Raw genomic sequence first — 14,235 nt, forward strand, 5'->3', positions numbered from 1 at the left:
AGAAGAGGTAATTCCAATCCTAACTCTCCTTCCTAACTCTTCCCTTTGTGTATTTGTTTTATAAAGAGAAAGGAGTGGTTGTGTTAGGTGTAGCAGCCTGAAACCCGCATCATTATCAGTCATTAAAGTCAGTGACATCACTGTAATTTACTCTCAAACTGCTTCGTCCAACAAAATCAAGGTCAGGTCTCCCAGTCCAGTGTGGTGTGTTTCTACTATAATGTATGTAAGGAGGAAGTCTGTAGGCTGAAAACTAGCATGCCTTCCAGTTAAGTCGTTCTGGAGAAGTGGACTGTGACAATCCTTTCCCGCCATTTGTGACAGCACCTTGTGAGTGTGTGTGAAATGTGGCCACCTTCCAACGTAACATGCGTTTGAGTGTTTTAAGTTGCGAGAACAACGTTGCTAGTGTGGAACTGACCAGATACTTCACTAGACAACAGCGATATTAACGGTAACAACGAAAAGTCACAAGGCTAGTGATTTAGCAAGCAGGCAACATAATGCACAAAATACAGGCATAATGACAGAAGAAAAAAAGAAGGGGGGGGGGGGGGGGGTGATATCACATGAACACAATAAACACAACCCTGTTTGAACACACCAAATGTTTCAACTGCGTCATGAAGGTCAAGTTCGTATTTAGAAGATGTGTGGTGTCTGAGCAAGGCGGTGTAGGGGGTAGGCAGTGGGGAAGTATAAAGGTAATGGAAACATTCAAGTATACAAGAACAAGTACCACAAAATAGTACCTAGTTACTTTCCAGCACTTCCCTGGTGCAGGATTAGCTCACTGTCTCTCCATGTTGGGTGAAATAATTTAACCTGATGATGTATTGTTACGTGATACAGTGTGTAACTGAAATATCAAACCAATAACGGTCCATTCCTTCTAGGTTTAAGTGGTCTTCAAATGGAAATGTCCCTTTCAGCAGGGCGGGATTGGCCGCTCGCAGATTTGAAGAGCATCGTAATGATGTTATGTGTATGCTCACTAACCACATTGGACATTAGAGGTATAGATACTAAAAAAGAATTCCTTTCAGACTGTCCAGAGCCTCATAAAGAATCATTACTTTAGCAAATCAGCATCGACCCACGGATGAGTGGACAGAAACGGAGAATAACACTCCTCTGTGATCGGTACGAGTAGAAACTCTAAATATTGAGTTTCTCCAGAGCACAATCTCAGAATGATGAACTGAGCTCTAATTGTAGCCAAAGCCTGTACTAGAAAATATTTAGCGACATGCTCATCCTTCTTCTCCTCCACCTCAGATCTTAAACTTAAGTAAAAGTAACAATACCACAGTGTAGAAATACTGAGAACTACTTCAGTAACAGAAAAAAGTATTGGTATCTTCTTAAATATATTAGTAGATCTCTTTGTCTCTCTCTCTCTAGTATATATAGATGTATAAAGTAAGTAAGTATATATGGCACCATCATTTATTATTGTATTACATTTTGTATTATTAAACTGAATCTACCAAATAAATGTAGCAGTTATAAAAAGTACAATATTTGTGTCCAAAATGTAGCGGAGTAGAAGAATAAAGTCACATAAAATGGAAATACTCCCAAGTACAATTTTTGAGATACTTTTACTTAAGTACAGTACTTGAGTAAATGTTTCAGTTACTTGCCCTCGACTGATGGACACACTCCATCATGGTTTTTAACTAAAACAACTGCGTGCCGTGGGGAAATGTTTAAAAACATATCTAAGCAAATAAATAATATGTTTTGAATCACTTCTTAAAATCCAGCTCTCTAAGAAAACATTTTATATGTTCTGTCTTATTTCATGGTTGTGAATTTTTATTCTATGCTAATTTAACGTTTCATAGTGATTTTTTTCCACGTAAAGCAATTTGTAAAAAAAAAGAAGCTGTTTCTGAGTTCACACTCGATCTAAATCAGGCCCGGTTCTACGGGGGTGCATAAGCATGCATTGCACCCCCAAAAAAATAGTTTGCACCCTCAATTAAAAAAAAAAAAAAAGATTTTCATTTTTAGAAATATGATAAAAATAATAAAATACTTGCTCACAAAACGAATTGTAGTTAAACTTGTGACAATTTCCATTAAATACCGTTGAGATATGAGCTTCCAACATCACTCTGACTGTTCACCAAACTGTCAAAATCACTCCGCATTTATGTATGGTGTTTTGTTTATATGTTGCTTGGCAACAGTCCGCTCAGTGGGGATCTATTTTTTTTGGCGGAAGCAATTTCATCCGTTTATATGATTAAATAAACAAACAAATCACAATCTATTGTCCATTATTATTATTATTAACAGTACATTTTACGAAATATAACTGTTGTATAAAGTAATATCACGCTCGAGGTCGCAATGTTGTCGCTCTATATCAGCGCTGCTGTGATAGCCTTCGGCGGCCGGTGGCCGGCCGCGTCGTGTGTCGTGTGCAAAATGCGCGCACCCTGATACCATCTTTTAAGCACAGTAAATGTTTGTTGTCCCAACATGTCAGTAGAACTACGCAGAAGTGCTTGTCTATGGTAGAGAGGCCTGTGTGTATAAAAGCGAAGTCTGAACTGAAGCTGGGTAGCTGGTTTTAGTATAGTACTGGTGCACCCTCTGTAATCTCAGATGCACCCCAAGGCATTCTGTTCTGGAACCGGGCCTGATCTAAATGGACAGAGACAAATGCAACAAAAATAACTGTCAGCAGATGTTTTGGATATTTGTATATTTTCTTATATCAACCTATGGCTGATGTTCATATCAGAAAAACTACTAATGAACATAATATAAAGATAAACACATTGACAAAATGACTGGACATGAAAGCAGAAAACATTCTTGATTTTTTTGGTTGTTTTTGATGCTTGCTTACAAAACATGGCTGGCGTTTGCGCATTTAATATTTTCTAATACTGATCTTTCTTTTGTTCATTTAAAAAAACATATAAAGCAATTTGGAATGGAGTTTTGCATATACCCTGTTTGCATACCAGTGTAAGAAAACAACTTTCACCTCTGTGCACAGACACCAAAAGAAGAGGGGGGGGGGAATCAATTGTCTTTTTTTTTTAATTACATTATCTAAGCATTGATGCATTACTTGTGAAAAAGGTAGAAAAAACAGCAAGTCTTTCTCAATAAGTTAAACCTCTCTGGCCGAAGAGCAGGGCCGGCTCACAAAACAGAACATTTTCCCGTGAAGCATTCAAATTTGTTGAAACAAAAAACGACAAGGAGTTAACTCGTGGCGCTGAAATAAAAGTGCTTCTCCTTGTTGAATTTAACTTGTTAAAAAAAAAAAAAAAAAAAAAAAAAAAAAAAAGAAGATGCAAGTGGCTTATGTTACAGTCCTTCCACCCTTTTCCACAGGGCTCTGCAAGCGTTTTTCATGAAACTTCACAAGTTCCATCGTTTGATCGACAAACAATAAGCAGTTATAGTTGGTAAAAAAAAAAAACAATTATAATAACAATAACAATAATTACAATGACAGTAATAACGAGAAATGTAAGTAATAAACACAGTCCTGTACAGTCAGGCTCATCTTCAGATCGACCACGGCACAGAGTGATCAATTTATCGATTGGTCTTCAGCAGTGTGACAGACCCGTACTGACTCAAGAAAGGTGGCCAATGCTGTCGTCTCCTCAGCTGCCCTCGGCTATGGTTTAGTGGAAAGCGCCTTTCCAATTTCATGTCGCCCTCTGCTGCGGAGAGAAGACGCAAAGGAAAGTCCTCATCAGCCATTTGCTTGTTGTCAAGGTTTATAGTTACAGTAATAAACAATATCTTCTATCTAACCATAGTAATGTACACAACTATACATACAATTCACAGCTGCTACACAAGTGATATAAGTGTGCACCTTTAGTGCGATTTTTCAACCTAACTGAAATGACGGGGCACAGCTAGAAGACAAACTCACCTCACTGGGGTTTGTAGTAGAGGTCATTTCCACAGCGCGTTCAGTCGAGTTCATGTACCTCGTCCTGCATGGAGACCGAGGGCCGCCCGGCTTCACTCAGACGTTTGGCCATGAAGTCCCACTGTGGAGCCAGGACTTTGGATTTAGAGCCTGCATATGATGAAGAGAACACACCAAGCATGTTCACAAAAGGATAATATCTTCTGCCCCCTGGTGGAGCCAGATAGTAGTGATTTATCATTCATATGTTTTATTCTTTCAACTCTAACCTTTAAATCCATAAAATCTTCCCACCATGTTCACACAGACGTGAGGTTTCCACATTTCACTTCGTTCTATATTTCCAATGAAAACTCATCGATGATCAATCAGCCCATTCTGGACAGGCACGTGCTACAAACTGGCACTTCCTCACAAAATGTTGAACTATTCCTTTAAGTTTCAGTAGAGTTACTATAAAAAAGCAACAATATTTAGATTTAACGACTAAAACAAAACAAATATGAAGCAACCGTTAGATACTAATAATTAACATGAAGAGGCTTCTTTTCTACACTAATCAGAAATGACTCTCTTGATAAATTGGTGGTGAATAAAATAAAAACTTATCCCTATTAATCTGGGCTTGGCTGCTTTCCAACCCAAATCTCCTCCTGGTGTGTTATCCCAGCCTGGGCCTGAGGTGGGCTCACAGACCAGGGAAGATGCTCTCCCTCAGGATACACTTACCAAGCCCTCCTCCTCCTCCTCTTCGCTGTTACCATGACAACATGGACTGTAGCCTCCAGCTAAAGCAGCAAGGCCGATCCGATCCCCCCTTGCAATCTCTCTCTCCCTGTCTTTCTCCAGCATACTCTCTTGATCTCTCAGTCTGTCTCTTCCCCTCTCTCATTTCACAGGGGAGAGAAAAGTGGGACATAACCCCAAAAAAAAAGAAAACCCCACACAAACTCTGAACCCTTCGGCGGTGGATCTCGACGGTGTGTCGTAGCCATCGACTGAGCCGTGGAGCTCAGAAGTGTTTCTGCGTATAGTCAATGTTTAGCAAAGATATCAAAAGCTTTAACGTTGACGTGGAATGCAATACACTGCAGTTTGTGTGATTAGGGGTTAAAATAATGAAAGTGTGTAATGACATGAAAAAAACCCCATTGAAAATAAATTTGCACATAAACCAACACAAAAACCTGCAGCTTTAACTAATTTTCTTCATAGGTTATGTCACACATTCAAGCAACCAAGTGATAGATTTGAGTAAAAAAAAAAAACTTTTTATATCTTCAAGCTTATTTTCAACTACAGCAGTGGTGTGAATGAAATAAGCTGTTTTAAAGTGTACTCATATTCTACAACACTCGCTCCTCTCACTCACCGTCCAGTCCGTTGTGCTGTTCATAGCTGCGTTTGCCCAGAATGGTGGGGGAGCCGTTGTTGAGGATGGGGGAGGCCTTTATGGGCGTCAGGCTGCCCGTTGAGATGGACGCTCCGCGAATCATGTGGTCGGGTTTGGCTGGACGGGGATGTGCTTCTGTATGTGAGAGAGGGACAGAAGAGGACAGTTGTTTTGGATAAGCAGAGAGGACAACGAGGAGCAACGGAGCATTAATGATACCAAAGCAACCCAAGTTCAATGAGACCAAGAGTCTACAGCCACAGTAGTGGTCTGAGCTACATGCTAACAGTGGCATGCTAACAAGCTGCCCAATACACAAAGCTATCCATCCAATAGCTGTTGAGACATCGAACTGAAAACCACAAAAGATCCACCTCATGGTTGCACCAGTGGAGAATGTCAGATGTTCACCAAAGTCAGTAGGCTTCATCCTCTACAGACCATGAATGTCTGTACAATATTTCATGGCAATCCAGTGAATCGTTGCTGAGATATTCCAGTCTGCAACGTGAGAGACGTGGTGAGGAAATGGCTTCTTCTTACCTAAATACCGAACCACAGACTCCAAAGGTTTACGGTCCACAGGTTTCAGTGGCGAAGGCTTTTTTTGGCCTTCTGGCAGCCGCAGGGCACCTGCAGAAATTAATTTTAAAAAATACGGTAAATTGGAAAAACAACAACTTAAAAATGGATTACGCGGTCCACCTGTGAGGACAAAGATGAGGCCCTTACATTCCGCCTTGATAGCTGCTGTGTTGACAGGTAGGTAGGGGTGCCTGGCCAGATATCGCGGCCTGATGATGTCATGGCAGACGCGGCGTGCCATCTGCGTCAGGCCGGTAGTCTGCAGGTAGAAAGCCTGTCTGGTCTTCACTGCAAATTTGGGGCTGCCGCTATGCCGCATGGGCAGACCGTGGGGGCTCTGCAGGTACAAAGACGTTCACAAACCATTAGATATCGTTAAGGCGTCCGTGGCCTCGATTTAATGCACACTGATGGAGTTGGGGAAGGGTCAAATCATCACCCGATGCCAAGGAAAACATTTAGAATAAAGAGTCATCCGAAACAGATTTAATCACTTGGATTTATTGATACTTGGTTGGCGAAATGGAGCCATCTGGAACTCTTCCCAAAAGGCAGCATCCATTTAACACACTGGCCCGGCCGATGCAGACAAGCAAAGTCATTTAGTGGCTAATAATTTACTTGAGCTCACTGCTCAACAATATGTAAACCCATTCAGAGCGCGTGTGGTACTTTATCTCGCCATGGTACGCACATCGGCCGCATTTACACGTATATATGCTGTTATGGTCACTTGTGAGGACACCCAAGCTCCCGGTTAAGTGTGTGTTAGTTGGTACCAGGCTGCTGCGGTTGGGTCCAGGCCTCTCTCCGTCCAATCGCGTGGGCATCTTCAGCCCTCCGTACTTCTTCCAGTAGGTCCAGCACGAAGCGCACAGGCGACATTGCATGTTGGGAGGTCCCCACGAGTACCACTGGTAGGAGCTGCTGGCTACACACACACACACACACACACACACGCACACGCACACACACACACACACACACACAGAGAGACAGACACACACACACACAGAGAGACAGACACACACACACACACACACACACACACACACACACACACACACACACACACACAGAGAGACAGACACACACACACACACACACACACACACACACAGAGAGAGACAGACACACACACACACACACACACACACACACACACACACAGAGAGACAGACACACACACACACACACACACACACACACACACACACACAGAGAGACAGACACACACACACACACACACACACACACAGACACACACACACACACACAGAGAGACAGACACACACACACACACACACACACACACACACACACACACACAGAGAGACAGACACACACACACACACACACAGAGAGAGACAGACACACACACACACACACACACACACACACACACACACACACACACAGAGACAGACACACACAGAGAGACAGACACACACACACACACACACACACACACAGAGACACACACACACACACACACACACACACACACACACACACACAGACACACACACACACACACACACACACACACACACACAGACACACACACACACACACACACACACACACACACACACACACACACAGACACACAGACACACAGACACACACACACACAGACACACACACAGACACACACACACACACAGAGATTGGTTTCCTGAAGAAAACTCAAAAACCTGATAGTGTAGCCATATATTCTAAATCCCCAACACGTGACATATACACCATATAATCATATTAATATCTAAGACTTCAGAGTACGTCCCCATTAAGATGATAACATTAAAAACAAACATACATTTTTCTCTACGTTTTGACCCCGTGTTCCATTTAAACCAGCAATTTTCAAATCAAACTCTTGGGGTTCCAGAGCGGAAGCCTTTTCCAAGGCCGCCTCGGTGCCTCTGCGTATTAGCAGATCTGAGAGAACAACCTCTAGTCCCCTCTAACTTTTCTCTGACATTTTAAATGTCAATACAGGCGATCATACCGCCCAAACAAACTCATTAACCTTTGTGTGTGTTATGCTGGTTGTTTTGTCAGGTGTATTCAAAGGACTTATCTCAGGTCTTAGATTACACCTTTGAGTGAAAAGAGAAAGCTTGTGAATTAATACATTTGTCTGAAAACTGAGTTTTTATAAAAGGCATTTAAATGATATAACATATTTAAAGTGAAAGTGCATTCTGTATGCAACCGCCCCTTTTAAATGTGATTGCACCTGTGAATGCCAAAGCAATTATCCTCAGCTCATCGTGTATAATTTAGAAGATTTACTGGAATCTTGTGAAAACTGATTTTCCCCCCCTCGTTTCAATAAGCAAAAAACATCAGCTGTTGTAGTTACATGACGACTGCAGTGTTGAAAATGACTTACTGTAGCAGCTTTCACAGGCTCTGCCGAGGCCAGGCGTCTGCACCAAACCCGGAGCTCCTGGGACCCCTGGGATCCCTGGGATCCCTGGGACCCCTGGGATCCCCGGCCCCCCTGTGATCCCCGGCCCCCCTGTGATCCCCGGCCCCCCTGGCACCCCTGGCCCCCCTGGGATTCCCGGCACCCCTGCAACCGCCGCTCCATTCACCAAAGCTGGTTTCACATTGTTACTCAACTGGTTGGGGTTTGGCTTGTTACTGGTGTGGGGGGGGAGACAACACCGGCAAAAGAGAATAGATAACATTCATCAGAGACAGCACTTTACTGATTCTGTACTGAGAGCCGTCATGAATATTAATCAACTGAAAGAAGCGTTTGTGCTCCGAAGAACAACAGCAGATGTCCGACTTTAAAAACACACAGATGTCGCTGCAACTCGAGAGCGTAGTACTCACTAGTTCGGGATGTAGACCTGCTTCAACTTGCTTTCGGCCTCGGCTGCTTTTAATCGTTTCTGGAACGGAGACAGAGGATGAGGAGGAGGGAGAGAGTAGAGAGAGAACGGTGTGATTAAGAGGTCAACAACACCCCACATGGATTTAATTGATTTTAATTAAGAGTGTGGAATATTTCTGAATAAGAAACATAGGGTTATGATTATTGTTGTTACACGGTTTCATATGGAGCTGCCCCGATGCCAAAACATACACTCAAACCGACAAAAGGCCAATCTGTGACAAAAAGGAGAATGTTTTTTACCTGCTGTACATATCTGTCTGTGGTCTTCCACATGTAGTAATACTCAATAATACTCGTCAGGGACTTCCACGGCAGCTGGAGAAGGAGAGAGGGCACCAAACAATCACTGTGTGTCGTGGTGATTAAAAACGTGGGATATTTTCTACACGCGCTTGGGAGCCAAGACACTTTTCAGCCGTGGATTTAGCACTCCCACATAAATACAACAATGTCTTCTGCCCACTATATTTTACTCCTCCGTCACAGAAGTACCACTTCCCTCGAGGAGATTCTTTAAATAGAGATGCAGAGACGCACACAACTGGCCACAAAAGCCGTTGAAGTTGGACGTTGCGCCGTTAAGTTCCCTCTGCAAAGTTTTAAAGGAAAACAATCTGTCAAGTCGAGGCCCCACCCATGATGGTGGTGTTGTCCCTGTTGTTTGAGAACGGGCCTGGGTGGAAAACTGAGCGAGCGGCACTGCCGGCAGTCGGCCACCAGGTGGTGGAGTGATGCTCACAGTGGAGTCCACAGCAGCATTCTCCTTGGGGTGAAAGGCAGCTTTCTCCTGGCTTTTAGCTCCCGCTCGCACGTCTCCAACATACCTCTCCGGATAAATGCTCATTGTGCTTAGCTATAACATTTCTAACTATGAGCTGGGAGTAATGTTAGCTTACAAGACTACTATTGTGCTTGAGGGTCGCTCTGTCTAACCTCAGCTAAATAAGTAAGTTCAAATGTCTGTTATATAAGTTCAACTTTCTGCACTGTAATTGTGGGATGAGTGAACACCTGCTGTGCACATCTTTAAATTACACGGCGGGAGTCCCACATAAAGGCTCAATATCACTTCTCAACATTAGTTTAATTAAGCTGAATCTTTCAAACAACCTTTCAAAAAATGTATAACTGAATATTTTGTTTCATTTCTTGCAGAGATCCATTACAGTCTTTTCATCCGAGTTTTCTCATAATATCAGTATACTTAAAAACATTTCATTTGTTTGAATCCAACTGTCTCTTGTAGTCATAAATGGACATAATATAAAGGTGTAAGAAACTGCATTTGTATCGATTTTCCTCATCATGACCATGTTTTCTAGGAACCCCCTTACCACAGGGCCGTACTGAAATTAGATTTTTAATGATTTCTGAGGGTTTTAGGAAGGACGTTCCTTGGATCTGCCCCTGCTGTAGGATGTCATTTTTTGAAATACACCTACCAGAATCTCTGAAGCTCACTGTTTATCATGTTATACCTCGTTTGTTTCATCCGCTCAAAACCAAACTGTGTGAAAACGACGGGTTGTGGGCATACAGCTGATCACGTGCCAACCATCCACTTGCAGCACTTTCATATTCATTTCCCAAAATATCACACTAGTTCTACTGCTTTCTGCTGCTTTATTACTCACAAAATCCTGCTGGATGTCGGTGAAGTCTTTGCCGTATTTCTCCAGCGCCTCCTCGAACAGGTTGGCCTCCGAGGCGCTCCACTCTTCCATTTCGTCCCTGCAGAGTACGGGCCCACCCTGAGGCACCAGCGCTGCGATGGCTCGGGTCATGTCATAGCCCGTGGCGTGGAGGGTGTCCATAGCATGAAACTGACCGTAAGATGGAAACAATAATCTCAAGGCGTGTTTCCTCGTCGTTTCAACACATTTCTGCAACATTCTGTTGACTTGTTGGGAGGAGAAGAACTTGTATGATTTGTAGAGTTTGTGTATTTGTATGCAGCCCCATGTTCAAGGCTTAGGGCTGTGTGTGTGTGTGTGTGTGTGTGTGTGTGTGTGTGTGTGTGTGTGTGTGTGTGTGTGTGTGTGGGGGGGGGGGGGGGGGGGGTAGCTAGAAGGCCTCTCATCTATGTTTTATATATGAGGATAAGATCTAGGGCAGAATAGACCCACTAGGCTTCTGGGGCCAAGTGCTTGTTAAGGATAACCACAGACAAGCCTCAACAATCACTAACAGACACACATGTGCACTACAAGCACTTTCTTTGATTAACTCAATTGCTACACTTTCCACCTATGGTGGTGCGATGCTGATCCAACCCAAGGCCATGTTCACACATACACATACACACACACACAGACACACACACACACACACACACACACATATATGTATGTGAGTATCTCACCAAGGTGATGTCTCTGGAGGCTGCTGCAGCACTCATATGCAGACTGGGCTGCCTGACAGAGCTACTGCAGTCCAAGGCTCTGGCAAATGTACCTACTGACCTGTAGGACACAGATATTAGGCAAAACATCAATGAAAAGTATAGAGAGAGAGACAGGAAAGAAACTTTTCACAGACTAGATTTAATGATTGATATAGTTCCCTCTGGAAGACTTTCTGAACCATTTATGCAAAAAAACGCATACTGATCAAATATTCAGTGTTGTCGTGTCGCAGTGCAAATTACACATCTCAAAAAGACCAAATGTTAGGAAAAGTTAATTACACATCTAAAAAAGACCAAATGTTAGGAAAAGTTTGAGACGATTTAAAAGACTAGTTAATCCAGAGCAACTTTCCGGCTGTCCCGTGATCTCATATTTAGCACATACATGCGAGAGTACGTTTTTCTCACCTAACCTTTATATTTGGGTCTTTTTCATTATTTTAATTATTTTGCCATTTGTGTTGACTCACCGAGCGACTACTAAGAACTGGTCGATCTGTTTCTCCGTCAGTAAGCTGTTGGGGTCGAAGACCTTCTCCTCTAATTTCTCCAAGTCTCTGCCATCCTCTTCGCCTGCAGACCCAGAAGACACACCAAAGGGGCACAGTTAGTTCTCCTACGCTGTTAAAGGCCACTATGGTTCCTTATTAACCACACAGGTACAACACAAGTTTAAATTCCATAATCAAATTTGATTTTCTGTCCCCCTTTTTAAAAAAAGTTGCTAGCTCGTGCAAAGTGTGAATTAATCCCCCAGTTGAATAGGTGTGGTTTGTCAAGCTGCCAGCCGGCAACAAACCAGACAACCTGCCTGAGCTTCTAACACATGCAACAGAATTTCATTAACATGGGTTAAATTAGAGAGCTCGGTGCCCCCATGGTGCCTAATTGCAATTTGAGCTTTTTACCACCTGCCGAGAATAAAATTCTGGCAAAACATTGAAACATAAATCTGGCAGAAATATAGTCACAAAGAGAAGTAAAGTATTTGCACACAATACTGACACAAAATGTGTGGAATGTGCTTGAATTTAAGTAATTATGGACAAGTTGCGAAGATGAATAACGTGTATGTGGAAGGTTACATGAGCTGATTTTACGAGTTCCGCTTTAAAAGTCTGATTTTCTGGGACATTAAACAACATTTATGACACTAGTTAGCAAAACTATTAATATTAATGAATATAATATTAACCTTTTCCTCTATTTTAAGCTACAACCTGCTCTATTTACCTGCGTAATACAAACTGGAGGGATCCGACTGACTGTAAAATCATCATGTATGCAGCACATAAACAATAATCTGTTTTTCTAAATGAATACATAAATTATGTATGACTATGCTGCCAGACTGTGATTGCTATGGAAACCCAGGTCAGCTGTTTTTATATAACTTAAACTTATAAAATGATAAGTAAATGGTAACTTGGGGGCCAAAAAAAGGCCGCTTAAAGTTTGTGAAATTATCCTGAGAATGAAGAGAGGAAAAAAAAGGAAGATGAGTACACCAGAGGGTAAAATAGGTGTCACTATAAACCTGTTAAAAAAAAAGACGAAGATGTAACTCTACGTAGGATGTACCTTCTTTCAGGAGGTCGGTGATGTCAGCCTGGTACTTGTTGCCAACGCGGATCTCCCCCTTATCAGCCAGCAGGGTCTTTTGCTGAGGGTCGTACACCAGCGAGTAGAAAAAGGCATCCTGGGAAATACAGATGACAGGAAGGCATTAGGATGGTATGAAAGGAACAGGAAGCGAGACGGGCAAACGGAGGGGCGAAAGAGGGGAGTGTATCTCTCTCTCCCTCTACACGTATGTGTGTGTGTGTGTGTGTGTGTGTGTGTGTGTGTGTGTGTGTGTGTGTGTGTGTGTGTGTGTGTGCATCTTCCCCTCTGCTAGTCTCTCGTCTCCTCATTACTGTACGTGAAAAGAACATTCTGGGTCAACACGTTGAATTATTCATCTGGAAACAAGAATCTCTTAACTCATAAGCCTCTCACACACACACTCCCACTCTTAGACGATGCTTAAATCCAACACACCTAAAAGCAGCTTTAAGAAGCCGCCGTCCTGTTATTTTAGCACGGAGAGCTGCCGTGTACGTACCTCTCTGTCCAGGTAAGACTTCAGGGCTTCCGTCTCATTCAGCAGAGTCACACAACACTTCCCCCTGGTATCCGGGAACGGAGGTGAGGACGGAAAAGACGAGAGCAGGAAGACAGAAAGAGTTAATAGTTAACATGTGAACTAACAGACGAGACTTAAAGTCCAGGGGATAACGTTACAAGAGTGCTACCCCAGCCTTACTGTCTTTGATGTCGGGTGAATCCCAGACTCCGCAAAGATGATGTCTGAATCCAAATTATTCACCAGTCATACCTTTCTAGCCTGAAGCGAGCACGATTCGGCGGGGGGGCACAGCGCGTGACCCCGCTGCTGCTGCAGCGCAGGTGTTAAAGGGATGGTTCAGGGGTTACGAAATGGGGTTGTGGGAGGCAATATAGTGCTATGCTATAAATATAAATATATATATTTTTTATAAATATCCACTCAAGTGTCTGCTATTTTTTAGAACATTTTCAAAAAGGACGTGTACTATCTGTGATGCAATACAAATAATTGTGTCAAATGTTATCTGATTCCAGTATGTTTAGTGCCATTTTTAAGCATTTTACAATACATTTACAACCTGATAATTATCGGGATAATATCATGTATCGCAATTATTTTTCGCCAGGATAATCATGAAATGGCATCTTCATATCATCTAACACTGACTGTGGATAAGTACCTCATACATCCCCACCATTTCAAAAACCACCTGAACTATCCCTTTAAGTTAGAAAACTTAATCAAGTTTGAATCCTCACTAAACAAAAATATCTCAGAGTGTTTTTATTCAAGCAGATGTCAGTTTGCTCTTCAGAAATGTCAAGTAATAAGGTTGTAATGATTGGGTGGGTTTGCCTGCAGCTTACAGATGAGAAAAGGCGGTTCTATATGTAGAAACAGCTTTCCG

The 14,235-nt window shown here is 42.6% G+C and overlaps 1 protein-coding gene and 1 long non-coding RNA gene across 3 annotated transcripts in view; one reads left to right on the top strand and one right to left on the bottom strand.

Annotated features, from left to right (window-relative positions):
* The first annotated feature begins 1,535 nt into the window (after positions 1–1,535).
* Positions 1,536–3,454, top strand: LOC311016430. Its single transcript, XR_014597489.1, has 2 exons — positions 1,536–1,928; positions 2,673–3,454. It is a non-coding gene; the product is annotated as an uncharacterized lncRNA (long non-coding RNA).
* The window catches only part of mta1 (metastasis associated 1), a 40,761-nt gene continuing 29,571 nt past the window's right edge, over positions 3,046–14,235 (bottom strand). Inside the window, exons 5-18 of one of the 2 annotated variants that reach the window (XM_084014096.1) lie at positions 13,323–13,386; positions 12,800–12,917; positions 11,689–11,791; positions 11,174–11,273; positions 10,446–10,634; positions 9,052–9,126; positions 8,748–8,806; positions 8,296–8,549; positions 6,677–6,828; positions 6,045–6,234; positions 5,856–5,945; positions 5,292–5,447; positions 3,920–4,069; positions 3,046–3,698 (exon numbers count right to left, since the gene is read on the bottom strand). In XM_084014096.1, the coding sequence (XP_083870222.1) occupies positions 3,960–4,069; positions 5,292–5,447; positions 5,856–5,945; positions 6,045–6,234; positions 6,677–6,828; positions 8,296–8,549; positions 8,748–8,806; positions 9,052–9,126; positions 10,446–10,634; positions 11,174–11,273; positions 11,689–11,791; positions 12,800–12,917; positions 13,323–13,386 (1,660 nt within the window). In that variant the 3' untranslated portion in view covers positions 3,046–3,698; positions 3,920–3,959. Of the gene's footprint in view, positions 3,702–3,919; positions 4,070–5,291; positions 5,448–5,855; positions 5,946–6,044; positions 6,235–6,676; positions 6,829–8,295; positions 8,550–8,747; positions 8,807–9,051; positions 9,127–10,445; positions 10,635–11,173; positions 11,274–11,688; positions 11,792–12,799; positions 12,918–13,322; positions 13,387–14,235 lie in introns of both variants that reach the window. The other variant, XM_084014095.1, reaches the window with a different exon arrangement.

This window comes from Eutrigla gurnardus (genome assembly GCF_963514095.1).
Source record: "Eutrigla gurnardus genome assembly, chromosome: 7".
In the NCBI taxonomy this organism is placed as follows: Eukaryota; Metazoa; Chordata; class Actinopteri; order Perciformes; family Triglidae; genus Eutrigla; species Eutrigla gurnardus.